At 46.4% G+C, this 16477-nt stretch overlaps 1 protein-coding gene across 4 annotated transcripts in view; it reads right to left on the bottom strand.

Annotated features, from left to right (window-relative positions):
* The window catches only part of LOC8042288 (inositol-trisphosphate 3-kinase A), a 114826-nt gene that overhangs the window by 5874 nt on the left and 92475 nt on the right, over positions 1-16477 (bottom strand). For all 4 annotated transcript variants that reach the window (XM_040505279.2, XM_029971475.4, XM_029971474.4 and 1 more), the window contains exons 2-6: positions 15670-15772; positions 10259-10405; positions 8936-9063; positions 5425-5676; positions 323-394 (exon numbers count right to left, since the gene is read on the bottom strand). In XM_040505279.2, the coding sequence (XP_040361213.1) occupies positions 323-394; positions 5425-5676; positions 8936-9063; positions 10259-10405; positions 15670-15772 (702 nt within the window). The remainder of the gene's footprint in view (positions 1-322; positions 395-5424; positions 5677-8935; positions 9064-10258; positions 10406-15669; positions 15773-16477) is intronic.

Here is a 16477-nt window from a genome sequence, read left to right on the forward strand (position 1 = left end):
CCAAGCTTATCTAACTATATCATCGTAATATTTTGGGACACCCTGAGCATCGCACGCAATGTTACTAAGAAGAAGTCGGCAAAGTTTCCAGAGTAGAGAATGGAAGGCTGCAGTGGGGATGCACGGAGCTTGTGCGTAAATAAGAGGAAAGTATGATGGTATAATACATTTTTAGGAATGAGAATCAAGTTGTTCAATGCACGTTTTGAGATGCATGTTTGGTTCCCATGGTTTGTTTATGCTCTTATTTAATTGCACGCTGCGTGCGACTCCCGGGAGCACCTCGGTGCTTGTGACAACACCCAAACCAGGAGCCACTCACCTCGTGTGCAGCAAAGAATTCCGAGTGTTCGAGGGCGTCGTACAAGGCCCTCAGCCGCTGCAGGTACTTCCCCTGCACAGAGAAGGCCGCGCGTGGTCGCACGTTCTAACACACATGTCTGCCAAAGCAGGAGACTGCTCAATAATCATAATAGTAACAGGTTTATATCTAGTTTCTTAATAGAATACATATTTGCTGTACACAAGCATGAAGAGTCCAACAAATTAGAATACCTAACCCTCTAAAACAGAATAACGCAAACAAAAGCTCCTATACAACCCTCGTACAGTATAGACCACTTACAACGTAACCGCTTATAGTGCAGGACCGGGTATAACGTGGCTTTTTTAAACCACCGGTTCGCCTCCCATAGAACTCCATGTAATTACATACCGCTTAAAATGCAGGCGCGCGAAGGGAAATACCGGTTATACCGTAAAATACCGGGCAAGCGCCCACTCAAACTTTGGAGATAATCGCAAAAAAATAGGGGATGGGCACTTGTCCGGTCATCAATTTTACATATAAAATTGATGACCGGACATACATACATACGCATTTCCTCAGATCTCACAAATTTGGTAATGGGTGCTTAATGTGGAATGGGCGGATGCGCGGTATTTTACGGTAGTGCGGTTTCTGGAACAGCCCGCCGACCGCGCCGACCAACCAACGCAGCGAGCACACTTCCCTGTGCGACACCAGATAACAGCACTCGCCGCAAGCGGCACTCGCGGGGCAAGGAGGTTGCTCGAAGAAGCGGGGAGAAGCGAAGAGAGAGGCTTCAGTTGCCATAGCAACGGAGTGACGCACGCACTTGTTGTTCACGTGCGTGCATCCCTCCGCTGCGTTGGAAAACAACCGCAACGACAGACCAATCGCAGGTCGAGGAGAAGTGTTCGTGCGCGTTGCTTGCCGATCGCGGGCCGGCTGCTTCTATCCGCAAACATGGCATCGGCCGTGATCGTCGACGTAGACGGCGTGGTGGAAGCTCATCGTTCCGCGTGAAAGCGCTATCCTTGACTGTGAATTTTCGTTGTGTGAGCGAATAACCCAGCACATACTAGAAGGGAAGATCCACCTACTTGTGCGGCGATGTTGTGGCGGCACTCTCAAGACTGCAGAAACGCCCGTGTCGTCGTGTTTGTTTACTTCGACTACAGTGGTGCTTTCTAAGCATTTGTGTTTTCGAACATCGCCCAGATTTCTTATTTGGAGCATTTCATGCCTGTGCTCAAGTTGAAGGTATTACTGGCGCGTACTGTATAAAGGATGCGAATTTTCACGCGTTTTTATCACCGGAGAAAAGTGATTAGGGTTAGCAATCCTGAACGCTCGCAACGTCCGTTTGCAAGCCGCGACGCCGTTAAAAGGCTGCGCCAGGCGAAAGTCGCTCATTTATTTCAAAATGTGTGACACACTTGAGAGAGAAGTGTACTAGTCTGGTGAAATAAAGACTTTCTTCAAACTAAGCTTTATTTTTCATCTAACATAAAATAAATTTTTTTACAAAGGTAAGTTGTCTCATGGCATGTATTTTGGCCTGGAAAATTGATGTTTTGGTTATAGCGCGGTACCGCTTACAGTGCGGATTTTCGCGACTCCCGCGACATACGTTATATGCGGTCTACGCTGTAGACCTTTTCACTCTCAGTCGTGTGAACGCCACCATCTTGGAATCGCGTGACACGGCCGCCATAAGGTGGCTTCAACTTGTCGCTCCCGTCTTCCCTCCACGCCTTGACAAATGCATTGCATTCGGATTTTTGGTTGCGTTTCACAACATTTCTTGCCTTGCTCGCTAAAGCGTTGTCGCATGCCTGTATTTGCGACTACGAACAGGCCCCACCTGTTCTTTCGCTACCGCTAAGTGTTGCAAAGAAGCGCGGAAAGTACTCGACCATAACGCTAGAAAAGAAGACGGCAATTCTCAAGCTAATAGAAAGTGGTCGAACGCAAGCGGTGGCGCAACCCAAAAGCAAGGCACTCCCGACTGCTTTTTTTAAGCCCGCTTAGATGTAATAAAGGCACGTTTTTTAATGTGCCGATTTTTTGGACTGCTCTATTATTCGGACATTTTTTCAGTCCCTCCGAAGTACGAAAAGTCGGGGTTGCTACATTCATGGAGCAAGCCCAACCGTCAATTTTGGTTTTGTGTTTACAGGTAAATGCCAGAATTTTCAATCTGGAATGGTGACGTCGGGCAAACTTCGGCCATCAGAAAATGCCATAGTGCCATGTCTGTCCAGTTAACTGCACTGATCATCCACATTCCTCTAGGAGAGGGGTCTCCACGCGACCCCCCGCTACGTAGTGGTGGGTCACGTGAACCATGACCCGCTGCTACATACGCAGAAATAAGCACGCGCAAAAGAAATTAAAAATAAAACAATAAGTGTTGCTGCGATGCAGATTAAAAGCGCAAACAAAATATCAGAAATAATAGTTAAAATGCACAGCTTTTTTTAACTATCAATTATTGAACATTGTCATCACCAGCATTACTGTCTCATGTCTTGATTAACTTAAAATTTTTTTTTTTTGCATTCTCATGCATATCATGCTTAGTGTCCTATTGCACACTGTCATGATCAGATATGGCATACTCATTTGTTTTCTTCCCTGCGCGACTACACCAAAGGTTTGATTTGTGCCCGGTCAAATCTCTGGGTCCCAATTATTTTGCAATGCCATAATTTCCAACATATTGCATTTAAAAATTACCGTATTTTCCGGGCTATAGGCCGCACCCGGTATATAAACCGCGGGGCAAACTTGTGGTCAAAAAAAAAAGTATTTTGCTTAGGTAGTCCACACCCGGTGAATGGTCCGCAAGCCGTGCATAGTCCACACCTGGTGCCTAGTCGACACGAAAATATCCTCCCACACGGTACACGTGGACAAATGTCTGCTTTCTTAGCTCACAAAGAAGCTTGTATTATACATAAACCATCACTAACAAACTTTCATTCACAAATTTTGTCATGACTCCCATTAATGAAAGATCTTGTAAAACAATATTCCTGTATAGTCCGCACAACCTAATACTTCAACTTTTAAACACGTACAGTGTGCAGACTATAGCCAGGAAAATACGGTAACTACCGTAAAATACCGAGCATGGGCCCATGTAACATTAAGGGCCCACCCCCTATTTTTGAACGATTTCAAAAACAAACAGAGGACACATCAACCGCCCACCCCCCATTGAACGATTTCGAAAAATATGCAAAGAACATGGCAAGCGCCCAGTCGCCGCGGACAGCCGTTATCTCGTGAAGTTGAAGCGACCGTTGGAAAGGAGTATCCAGCGAATGGAAAGCCGCGCAGAGCTTAGCGCGTGTGCTGCACACGTGCCGTGTGTCCGAGTGCCTCTGCCCCTCCGCTTCCGCTTGTTGTTCGGTGGTTCGATTAGTTCCGTGTTCATCGCGCTGCATTGCTTGCGTTCGCTCTGTTCACTTGTTTGGACGATGCACTCGTATACGGTCGCTAGGAGAGCTGAAGTTGTTGAATGGCATAGCCGCCACGGAAAGAATGTAAGCCGGACATCGCGTGAACTCAAGATTGACCGTAAAAGAGTGCGCGAGTGGGACTCAAAATGCGAACTGCTCCTGCAACAGAACCATGGAAGACCACTGCTGAAACGCAAGCTGAGTGACGGGGCGCCAGTTTTCAGTGAAGAGGTTGATGATGCCTTATTTGAATTCTTGAAGGATGAACGCACGGCTGGCCGCACGGTCAGCAACCGGCTTCTAGAGGCACTGCACTCAACGGCAGCGAGGACAGGGAGCTGCACCAACGACTGGCATGCGTTGGATCGCCATCGGTGCCCCATGACCGCGGTGCCCTTGTTTACGAGTGTATGGACCTAATGTTTTGTTCCGACTCAGAAGAGTCTTGACGGCTTGACTAACGAAAACTAGAGTTCATTAGTGCTTCTTTTTTTTTTTTTTCCATTTCTCTCAATAAACTGTTCATATCCATGCTTCTGGAAGGTTTCTCTGCTTTTATACGTTTGCATGCTCGGCGAATGACAGCCCTTTTCCAAGTGCATAAAATGGCCGCCATTTTGAATTCGGCTGTCGGGCCGAGCAAGGGCCCACCGGACTAAGCGATCCTTCTGAGTTTTTTCTCTCAGACCTAACAAGCGCCCATCCCCGAGTTTTCCGCGATTATCCCATAATTTTGAGTGGGCACTTGCTCGGTATTTTATGGTATGTGTATTCATCCAGCTTACATTTTTGTTCACATTTAATGTATTGTATTAAAGTGCTTATTTAGGCTTGTTTATTTAGTATTTCCTCGTTTATATTGTCTTGCATATTTTCCGGCCCTCGAGAGTGTGACAGGTCCCCAATCCGGTCCCATAGCCAAAACAAAACGACCGACAGGTCCCCGATCCGGTCCCAAAGCCAAAACAAAACGACTGACAGGCTCCATCCAATCTGGCCCTGTAGCTAAAACGAGACTGACCGGTTTCCTATCCGGTCACGTAGCCAAAACAAAACGACAGTGACAGGTCCCTAATTTGGACCGGAGTCCAAAACAAAACAACCGACAAGCCCCCAATCCGGCCCCGTAGCCAAAACGAAATGACTGTTACCGGTCCCTAATTTGGACCAGAAGCCAAAAGAAAACGACTAACAGGGCCCCATCGCCGAAACCTAACAACTGTGACCAATTCCCAATCCGATCACATTGCCGAAACAAAACGACTGACAGGTCCCCAATCCGGTCCAGTAGCTGGTTCCGCAGCCAAAACAAAACATCTTAAGGCATGGGTTCCCCAACAAGGTTCTTAAAGACCAGGGGGGTTAACCAAACTCCCAAATTTCCTCGTCCGTCCCTGACCCCAAGCAATTCTTGAGTTTGACCGCTACTTTAGCATATCTGAGTCACTCACTGATGCATAACTATGTGCCAAGCACTCTCTAGAGAAAGCATTACTATTATTCACAATGCCTTTAGACTCCTGTACTGCTCTACTGAATCAATGCCAAGGCAGAGTGGTTTGTCGGCTACCATCAAAGCTAGCCAGGAGTTCCTCAGGGTAGGAAAGTTTAAGGACCGCTCCTGCTCTAGGGCGCGCCGTCAGTCCTCACCAGCGCGTCGTCGAAGCCCTTGGTGAAGGTGTCGATGGCGTTCATGACTTGATCCCTGGACTTTGTAGTCTTGAAGTCCTTGGTGGAGGTGCCGTCGGGGTTCTTGATGCCCTCGATGCGGAAGCCCAGGCTGGCCGTGGAGCTGATGGTCTCCCGCCAGATCATGTAGCGGGGCTTGGTCACCGCCTTCAGGTCCCGCTCCTCGGGGGTCGGCTCCTCCGGGTCCACCGCAACCATCTTCTCGTACATGTCCTAAAGCAGACGAAAAGCAACCTGCTGTCCAACCGGCACCCCCAGACAACGTACCGGGCGGCATGAACATTCTATGCGTGTCCACGGGACATCCGTGGAACGTCGGGACATCTCGAGGATGTCCACTGAACCATGTTTGCTGCCGGGGATGGGAGGAGGGGAACTGGGAAGTCCGGATGACCCAGCCCCGTCCCATTGCTAGGTTATAGGGATTCTGGTTTTACAGCGTTAATCAGGATGCTTCAATAAAAGCATGCCGAACAGCATTTTGTCGGTTCAGTGCAAGGGAAGGCCTAAACTACAATAGATTAAGCCAAAGCAGTGAAGCAGGTGAGCCGGTATAAAGAAAGTAACCAAAATGACTCCCATACCTGCCTGTTCCTTTTAACTTAATGTTTCCTCAATCTCTGATATCCATCGTTCTACAGCGTTCATGATAATTTCATTCTAGTATCCTTTACATAAGTAAAGACACTGGCCAGGGTGATCCTACCTTCAAAAGGTATGCAAACAAAAAAGCCTAGCGAACAAATTTTTTTCTTTTTTTTATCTCAATGTTTTTTTATTTACTTTTTCATGCAATTTTTACTGTGATTTTATGCGGCAGTGTCACACCCAGAAAAAATACTATAACTCAACATGGAAGTTGATCCTCCCAGTTGCCAACTGCAGGAGATGAGATTAGAGATTAGTCAAGAACGAGTCGAGTGAAATCGGTCAAATGTGCATTGACTGGCAGGGGCCAAGTCCGAGGCATCTGCATCGCTGGCACCGACAACAATTATGCTTGCTGCTAGCAATTTTCAAGCCACTAGCAATGACGGGTGCATTGAATTCAATGTCCAGCTAGAAAAGATTGAGGCGTCTACTTTGCCGATTGAAAACTCATTCATGCCACTGCTGCCAAGGCTGACCCACAGCTGTGCATGAAAACATCTTTTGACGATACTGACACACCTCCCCAACAAACTTCACTGAAAATCCAAAGCTCCGCTCTGTCGACGGTCACTCCCAAGTGAATCAAGGCAGACCCGGTGTCCATACTGTCCACAGAAGCCTGTTTCTGTAGTCACTTCATGGTCACTGTGTCCATTTCCAGACCAGTCGTGGGTGCGCCTCCATCAGCGTAGACGTGCCACAGTACCTTGCTGTGTCATAATGGCACCTAATATGACATTTGCACGAAATGTGTAAATGCAAAATTTTTACCCTGCGTAATGAACGCACCCCCCAAATATGTGTAGATTTTTCAGTAAAAAAAGTGTGTTCATTACGGGAGTAAATACAGTAACTTGCGTGGTAGTCGCCACTATTGCTAGGCTCAACATCCGACAAGCCAAACAAATTTTCAAGGTCCTGTCATGTACGCCCTAATTAACGGGAGCCCCCTGCATAAAGAAAAACCAACATTTTCCTATGTATATTATTTAAAACCTTTTATTGTTAAATAAAAAGTTTTTATTATAAACAGAAAGAGTTTGGGGTTATGCTGCACCAAAGACCTCAGAGTTAATCATCTGTTCACACGTTTCCAACAATGAAAAAAAATGTAAAAGCAAGGTGCTAGCTTTGGAATGCAGTCCCGATAGTCAAGTGCTCAGAAGCAGTGTTGCGGACTGAGCACTCCCATTGAATTCCAACTCCATTCCGGGGAATCGAAGTTACCAGTAACTCCATTCCTTTCAACCGACGGGAATGGAGACACTGGCCTTTTTCCTTCCCACTCCTGGAGTGGCTGAACTGTTTCGTTTAATTCCTAGCCGTGAAAAACGGCTCTTGAAATCCATACGGTGCGGCGGCAAAAGCAGCATAAAGCTGACATTATCAAACACATAGATGACTAAAAAACTATGCAAAATGCGCCCCCAAAGCACCGATTCCACTAAGCCGAGCAACGTTTGCGCAAAGCGCTTAGGGGAACTGCAAACATTGACTGTGCAATCGAACATAAAGTCATGGTAAGAATCCTAATACCTCTTACAAATAACAATCTGCAAACACTGTCAGAGGCACGCTTCTTAAAAACGTCTAGTTCCTGTGTGGCGCAAGAAAAAGCCACCTTGCAGTCTGCTTTGAATACCTGCGCAACAACACCGCTAGTGTGCTGCTAGAAGCGTCGCCACACATACCTGCCCCAAATCTCCATGCACTACGGCAAGAACACAAAATCGCTGTCAATAGTATCAAGCTGCCGGTCACCTTAAATGCAATGGTGCTGTCTCAAGAGCCACTCTGACCATGTGCTAGCGTTGTGCCAGATAGCAGTGGGCACATAGCTGAAGAAAGGAGCCCATTCCATTCCTTCTGCACTATGGGCAAAAAGGCACTAACTCCATTCCCATTCCATCCGAGGGTCGCGAAAGCACTGAATGATTCCGGAATCATTCCAACTCCAGAGTGGGCAGGATCACAACACTGCTCAGGAGCACACTGAGAAGGCATAATGTCGTGTTTGCAACACTTTCTGAAATTGGCGAGGAACGTAGTAGGGTTTTTAGTGATTTAACCAACTACTCCTAGATTGGGAGTTTTGAAACTAGGGTCGGCGGACCCTAGGGCTGCAGTGACATTGGTGGGGGTCCGCACTGATTCGGAGATCGCTCCACCGGGGACATGTAAGGCACCGGAGAGGTTTAAATCGCCGGACTGAACATCCTTGCAGTTATAATAGAGGTTCCACGAGTCCCGTCATGTTCTTGCCAGTTTCAAGTTGAGTACATTTTTACTATGGGCTTTCTCGAAGCGAGTGCCGAGATACGCGTCGCCATTTCTGCTTTCCACTGCAAGGCAGCTTTGTCAAGACTCAACCTTAGAGCGTCACAAACAATAAACGCGACTTAAATTAAGCCACGCCGATGAGCTAAACTTTTTCCAGATTACAGCGATGAAAGTTCCTCGATGTATGTGCAACATGTATGAACATACTCAATGGGGCTCCACAGTAACGCAAAGTTTGAGAAGCAGTGTCCAATGCAACGAGACAGTAGTGGTGTCTTTTTTACGCCCCCTACCAAAGATCGGCGTGGCACACAAATTGAGCACGAGTGTGTGTCAACTTCTGGCTCAGACTCGCATTCAACCGCCGAGGGTTCGAGCCCCAGTCGAAAGCCGACACAGCCCTCGCATCCAATCTGTACCGTGCACCGAACTCCAACAGGGGGCGCAGAACATCCAGCACCACAGCCTTGTCGTCAAGGATGCTTTGGGTTAACTCGTCAACCGGCGAAGCGAAGCCATGAATGGCTGTGGTGGAGCTTACCTTCCGCAGCTTGGGCTTTTCCCTGGCCTTGGCTAGCTCCTCCTCGAGATAGGTGCGCAGCCCCACTTTGACGTCCATCACGCAGGGGCACTGGAAGCCGGCCAGCAGGTCCTGAAGCTCCAGGTACACTGCGGGGGCCAACGAGAAAGCTCGACGAAAACACCCAGGGAAGGCTAAACGGGCAGAAAAATGAGACGGTACGTCCCAAGAGAGAACGGTAAGCATCCTGCGGAAGACCGGGGGTAGGCGAACTACAACTAGCGAGCCTCGTGCGGCTCTTCGCGGGTCCAACTGAGGCTTTTGGCTTCCGAAATGTCTCCCTTGCACGATTTATGCCCCATGGAGAGAACCGACATCATCAGCTTTTGAAGCCGCGCCAGACGGCACCTTCCCCTGTCCCGATGTCGTCTCTAGCAGAAATCTGATGAATAGGCTCCCATTGGCTTGTGCGCGTCATAGTTTCAAGGAACGAGGCTCCCATTGGATGTCGCGCAGCGTAGTTCCAAGGGACGCCACCAGAGAAGCCCTTTCCATGGCGCCGCAGCACACGCAGCAGCCCAGCAGTCGGTAGGAGTTGCAGGCCTGGCCGCAGAGCCCACACAAGCAAACTGCGAAGAGGCTGCACGGCCGAGCTCAGTGCGGCGTGGCCACTTCACAAGAGTGCGCACTCGGCCACTGGCTGCTACCTCGGCAATAGCGAGACTTGGTCGTACACGCAAGCACGCCGCTGACGGACTAAGGGAGCGGAAGAATGACATTCATGCTTTTGCATTTACAACTCATAAAAAGTGCTTCCTCGGAATTTTTACTTTTTCTTAGTAAAACTTTGCCTTGGACGATCAGGCTTTCATCATGATGACATTTCTTTTTCCTTAATAAATATTTAAATGTTATTTTGATGCGATAAAATCCCAGTCCACACAGTAGCACTAGTTAAGGCAGATGCGTGACTTATACTTTTACGTTCGTTACTCCCGAATGTATGCAGTTGATGGCAGGTTAAGAGTTCGGAAGAAGCTTGCAGAGCAGACCTTTGCTAAAGAGGTCATTAGCAGACCTGTGTTAAAAAGGGAAAGGGTGGGAGGAGGTTCCCCCGAACTCTTGAACTGTCACCGACTATGAAAAATCTCCCGCTTGCTTCGCGCTCATGAATAGCACAGGACCTAGCTGCCTTTTAGTCGCTCATTCTTCGTTTAGCTCGCGACTACTTAGACTCACTTCTTACGTTAAAACAATGCTAGTTAGTCGGAGACGGTGAATACAGGTGTCTGTACGTTTGAGGCTTCTTCGCCAATGGCTCGAGAAAACGCTGCCCACACTCACCTGAGCCGTCGTCCATGTCGACCCTCCCCTTGAACTCTGGCACGTATTCCCTGAGCCACGAGTCCCTCATGAGCTGCTTCAGGCACGACTCCTCCTTGCCACACAGCTTCTTTAGGATCGTGCCTTGCGTTCCCGAACGGAAGTTGCCTGCAAAAAAGAAAGCAAAGCTCGCATCAGGGCATCTGCCAAGATCGCATTTCCGAATTCCCCGACTCGTCCAGGTATTCCCCGACTGTTTTATCCAAATCCCCTAACGACCCCCGAGGAGACGCTGCGTGCATGAAGTGCGGCATTTCCGTGAAGATGCCGGCGTATCTGTCACACTTATAAGAACGCGAGAGAAGAAAAAGAAGCAACAAAAGGAAAAAAAAAAAAAAAAGGACAACATGACGACGTTTTGATATAGGACCCGATATCTGCCGGCTTCACCGGTTCAAACACGAGATGTTTTCGCCCAAGCAACAGAAATGCACTAAACCACCACGCTGTGCACAGCCTGTAAAACCAGTCTTTAAAGGGGCACTGAAGTTATTTTTGAAAAAGGTCGTTTTTGATCTTACATTGTTTAAAAGGTGTTAGTTTTCACATGTACCAAGTCCTATAATACAAAACTGCCTGTTCATCTCAGGGCAATAGAAAAACATCTGGACTCTTTTTTCTTGCGGACTACATTCTGTGGACCAATGAAAGCCCTACAATACAAGCAGATTCCGAATGATTTTATTATAACTTGTTTCAAAGAGAGTCTGATAGGTACACAATCGGATAAGACTCCTCTTTTTCTCTGCGGGTAAGCCATCGCTTGCAACTCGCCGACATGCGCCCTTTGTCAACCACTTCACATCTGAAGAAAATTCTTCCCAAAAAGGGAGTGTTGTGATCCTTGGACACGCTTTTAACAAAGAAATAAGCTACGCACGATTGTGATTTCTGGTTTGTTGGGATGCTTAGAGCATCTAGATTGAGTTGTCACTACAAAAGGATGATCTCAGAATCTACTTCAGTGTCCCTTTGAGGGTGAGTGGGGAAGCTCACAAGGCGAGCTCTCGTTTTAGGTGCGTGCGTTTCGAGAGGGGGCAAATCAGGTTGGATCTTCAGGTTTCCGTTAGGTTCAGGGCAGAGATTTGCTTCGGCACGCCGACCGAGTTGCCTGCAATGTGTGTCACACAATACATACATCCCTTGCCGTCGCTCAGAGGAGAGGAAGCTCAGTTTTTTTGACCCACGCTGTTTGCGGTAGAAATCCAGATTTTTCCAGACCTGCCAAATTCCCTGATGATTCTCTGGTCTTCCTTTTTGGCAGACACCCTGTCAAATGCTTTACTGATTTCTTAAAGAGCCCTGAACTCCCAGAAGCATTTAATTTTAAGTGGCTCGATGATACATAATGAACTAACCTCGAAAAAAACAATATTTTTTATAATTATGACGCAAGACTCGTTTTGGGTTAGGAGTGGTTCCGCACTGCGCTTTAGTTTCGAGACGACAACCCCGAAAAAGAAGCAAGCTTTGGAAATCCAGTCTCACAATGTAAATATTGCACAGAATATTTTTTTTTTTTTTTTTAATCTTTTGTGTGCTACACGTTCTATCCAAAAACATAAAAAAATAAATAAAAAAGGATTGGGGAGTGCAGTGTATTTTTAATAGCAAGCTTCTATCCAATCCTTTCCAATGCCTCCAAATGAAGTTCAGACTTAAGCTAGTTGACAATGACCAATGAACCCTCTAACGGTAGAGCTTTTTTTTCCAGAAAATGTTTCCCTGCGGTCGGGTTCTGTTTCCAAAGGAATGTATGTATAAAGAAAGGGCCAGTGTCCAGGTTTTTCTTAATTATCCAACAAGAGCACATACAGTACTTGCAAGCTGTTCTGGTTTAGAAGCATCAGCAAAAAAGTTGTCTCCTTTCTTCTACTTTAGCGTGTCCGCTTGCGCGATATTGCGGCGGTCTCAGATTCCGAACCGGAGTCACTCTACAGAGCTTCCCCGAGGGATGGTAAGCTCTCATCCTCTGAATTCAATTCTCAGAAGCGTTACAGGTTTGGATTGGAAGAGGCAGGCTCCAATCGCCACTACCTCCAGAACAGCAGACATGCGAAGCCACCATTTTGCAAGCATCATCAGCACGAAGAGCCCAATTGCAAACCTATAAATAGCCCCAGAAAAGAGAAACACTGTGCTAACATAATGTTTATGGTTTGCCAAGGACAAAACAAATAGTAACACCTCCCAGGGTGTGCACGGTTTCGCATCTAGGCGGGTGGCTTCAAATGTGTAATCACCACCGTATCTGCACGACGGCGACCAACAAAAGTTGAAAAGAAACGGAGCAAAAATGACAAGGGATTAGACGGGTGGTAGTGCAACGACAAATGCCGCATTGTTTGGCAGCATACTTTTCCTCTTTTGTTTCATCCCTGTAATTTATGCGCTATTGGTGTCTGAGAGAGTACCCCGGTTCACAGAGAACCACAGAGCAAAACTCAAGATGTTTCCGGAAATATGTGGTGCCCCCAGCGTCTGCTTCACGCATTGCGACTTCCAGATGTACGGCACGTGAAATAATTTAAGAAGCGAAGACGAAGGTGACGTTGGTTTAACAGGTCGCAATTTCAGAACGCAGAGAAGGCAGCAGGAAAGCAAAACAAAGTATGTGATGACCTTCTTTTACGTTCGCTTTATATTTTTGTGTTCCAAGCTCCTAATGATAAGAAAGAATGGATCGTGCCTCTACCAGGATATACGAGCGTTCAGGCCGGCACGAGCGCACATCCAAACAGCCCCACAATTTCCCTCGTTGCAAGGTCTCCTGGGATTTTCCGGAAAGGTCCATTAGAAAGAAACCCGGTCAAACTTTCCGGAAAGGTTTGTTAGAAAGAAACTTGGTCAAATATTCTTAGGAATCGCCATGTCACTCATAACCCCGCCAGAGAAAGAGTTGCTTTCCGGCATTGCAAAACAGGGAAATGACGAAGTGCCGTTTGGTTTTAAGACATTCACGCCGCCTCCAAGGCCAGAGGTATGTACTCTCACCGCAGTCTTTTTTTCCGCAGCTCACGTAACTTGCGAGTTGTTGGGCATGACCCATACAAATGACTGAAATGCAGACTCCAAACTTTCTGTGTACTCAGCTTCTTTTCTATTTCACGGAAGTATCCACCGTAGGATGTGAGAAAGGTTTTGCATGTCCTAAAACAAACTGAGAGTTAAAAACAGCAAGAATATTTAAGTATCAAAGTCAAATCTAGGGAACAAAACAGAATGCTCGCGATACCTTACGTGCAAATTTAACAGCTGCAATTCACACTACCTTAGATTCAACAGGAAGTGTCTCTAACGTAGTTGCTTCAACTATAGGGATGTGTCTTTGCGTTATCGTTCGAAACAGATGTCGTCGAGTTGACGCTACACAATAAGCAGCACGTAAGCCAAGAGAGAAGCACTAAATGTTTGTTGCGGTATCCCTTTTCCAGTAACAGTTACATTAAAATGTCATGCCTCTCTAAGCTTTAGCAATTCTCGGTTTTATGTCATAATGAAAGCTATAAAAATATTACAAAATTTGAAGAAAAAAAAATGTCACCATAAAATATAAATGTACATATTTAAAAAAAAAAAATAAGAAGAAGTGCAATGTCAGGTATAGATACATGACTACAAAACTTAATGAAAAAGGCTTAATGTCAGGTATAAGATACACAACAAAAAATCTTAAGAAAAAAAAAAGCATACCGTGAAATACCGCGGAAGCGCCCACTTTGTTCAAGCACCCAATTTGAAATAAGATATGACTACACATTTTCAAGAAAAAAAAAAAGCATGATGTCAGGCATAAAGATACACGATCGCAAACTTTGATCGAAAAGGCACAATGTCTGCTGCAAGTAAGGTTCAGGTTTTTCCAGATAAATAAAACAAAAACTCTGATAAACTCGCTGATAAAATTATTGTCAATTTAGAATCATAAAAAGAAAAAACAACACTTTCGAGGTCACTCTGGCAAAATCAAAAGCAAAAATGTAGCATCTTACAAACAAAGTTTATCAAAGCACAAAATTAACGTTCCTAAAAAACATTTTATTTTATTTATATTTTTTTTTATTTTAGATTGTTGAAGGGAGACTACATTATTTGAGATTACTAAAGGGAGTTTCTTCTTGATATCGTCAAGGTTCGTAAGTATGACAGACAATATAATTCTGGGTCACGAAAAAAAGCCACTGTTCCGGTTTCCTGTTTGGACCATACTGCTAGTGTGCCTAAGGGCTCTCCAAACAGGTCACCTCAAGAATGCGTGAAGAGACACTTCTCCGCCATTAGAACTGCGGTGCTCCGTTTTTATTGTTGTGGTGGAGGGGGGGGGGGGGGGGGGGGGGGGGGGGGAGATTTTCTTTGCCAAGGTCCACACGTGTCCTTCACGCGGGCCCAGAGCATGCTCATCACGTGGGTCCGGACAGCCACCCACATGTTCTGTTGACTGTCAGTCAATTGCTCGAGGCCGACAGCCAAAAGGTCCCGAAAACGGGAAAGGGAACGATACAAGGGTGCGGCAGAAGAGATGGACAGGCAACAGGCACACCGCTCGCAGGTGGCACACGACGTCGCAAAAAAGCGGAGGAGGCAAGGAGGAAAGCCGCAATGTTTGCCCGGTGCATGTCCGAACAGAAGACGGACTGCCGGACTTCGACTTTCACTTCGTAAGGCGGAGAAGTGTCGCCTCGTGCGTTCTAAAGTATACTGTTTGGACACCCCTTGAGGGGGAGGAAAGGCTCTGTTTTTATAACAGTAGAAAGTGTGAACCTGTAGGTTTCATGGAAGGGGGAAAGGAAGCTGAAGGCTTTTATGCGTCCTAACGAATACGTCCAGGAGTTTGGCTATTTCAAGGTACTGACGTTTAGTGAAGTCACATTTTCTTGCAAGATGTGTTGTGGGACAGTTAGCCGCCAGTCGCAAGAGTGCCAATGCCAAATGCAGCTGGCTGCAGAAATATCTTTCAATACTGGCGAGTTCTTATGAATTTACAGCATGTTTTTGTCGGGACACAATTTATTTTCATTTTGAAAAATTGGGAACAAAAAAGAATTAAGCTCAGAATTTCGGAGAATTGAGAATCTAACAAAAAAAAATAAACTCTAATGAATTTCGAGCGAAAAATTAACTTTGAAAACATAGAACTCTAAATACAAGACAATAAAATTTGAAGAAAAGAAACCATAATGTCAGTTACATGAAGCATGGCTATGAAGTTTAAAGGGGAAACAAATAAAATAAGCAATTGTCTGTGGCATGCAGGGACATTTTTGGATAAAGCATATCTTGCAGTCTCGGACATTACACAGTCTTGGAAGACAGCAGTACCCCGACTTCACTCAAACAAAGACAAAAAAAAACCAAACCGAGAGGGTCATCACCTTGATGTCCAGCAAGCTGTATCCAGGGGTACTTGTACTTTCGGTAGGTCTGGACAAAAGGGGACCAGTGGACCACATTGCGCACCTTGCGCCACGCCGAGGGCTGCAACAGAGAAGACCAAAGCGGGGGTTGAAGACGGAATGATTGGGGCTTTACGTCGCAAAGCAACTGAGGCTACGAGCGCACCCCAAGGAATGCCCGGGGAGGTCGCCGCCCAGAGTTTGAACCCGACACTTTGCACCCCGGAGGACAAAATAGAACCTCGGCGCGTCGGAGGCGGGGGCACCTCGTAAGAATGAGCACCGACTAAGAGCAAAAAACCAAGGGTTCTCAGAATCACTTTTAAAAAATTTGAGGCTTTTCAGAGTTACTTAAAGGGTCCCCTGCCATCATTTTCAACATTCTGTTATTTGTGGTGATATCTGTCATCAATGAAGCACACTGTGCAAGAACCACACAAAGCACAAGCCCCAGAAATAGGCATACTTAATTTTTGTTTTCAACGAGTAGCCAGCCTGATCCCATACGAGAGCACAGCATGGTGACAAGTATGGGCCAGATACAGCACAAATGTTGTGTACCAAATAAAATACAAGAAAAGAAGCAATCACAAAAAATACTTGGAAGGCTCAAACATTAACGTCCTCGAGGGGAAGTCTCACTTTTACCAGACTCCACTCACGGCCTCAGATATTTCCCGCACTCTGCTCTGGCCTGTCCAAACGCTCGGCTGTCCGGCAGAAAAAGTGAGCTGAGCCAGGTCTCTAGAGCTCTGCATTTGGCACTCATAAGCCAACCAGAAACGGA

This window comes from Ixodes scapularis, unplaced genomic scaffold (genome assembly GCF_016920785.2).
Source record: "Ixodes scapularis isolate PalLabHiFi unplaced genomic scaffold, ASM1692078v2 PGA_scaffold10__122_contigs__length_95168666, whole genome shotgun sequence".
In the NCBI taxonomy this organism is placed as follows: Eukaryota; Metazoa; Arthropoda; class Arachnida; order Ixodida; family Ixodidae; genus Ixodes; species Ixodes scapularis.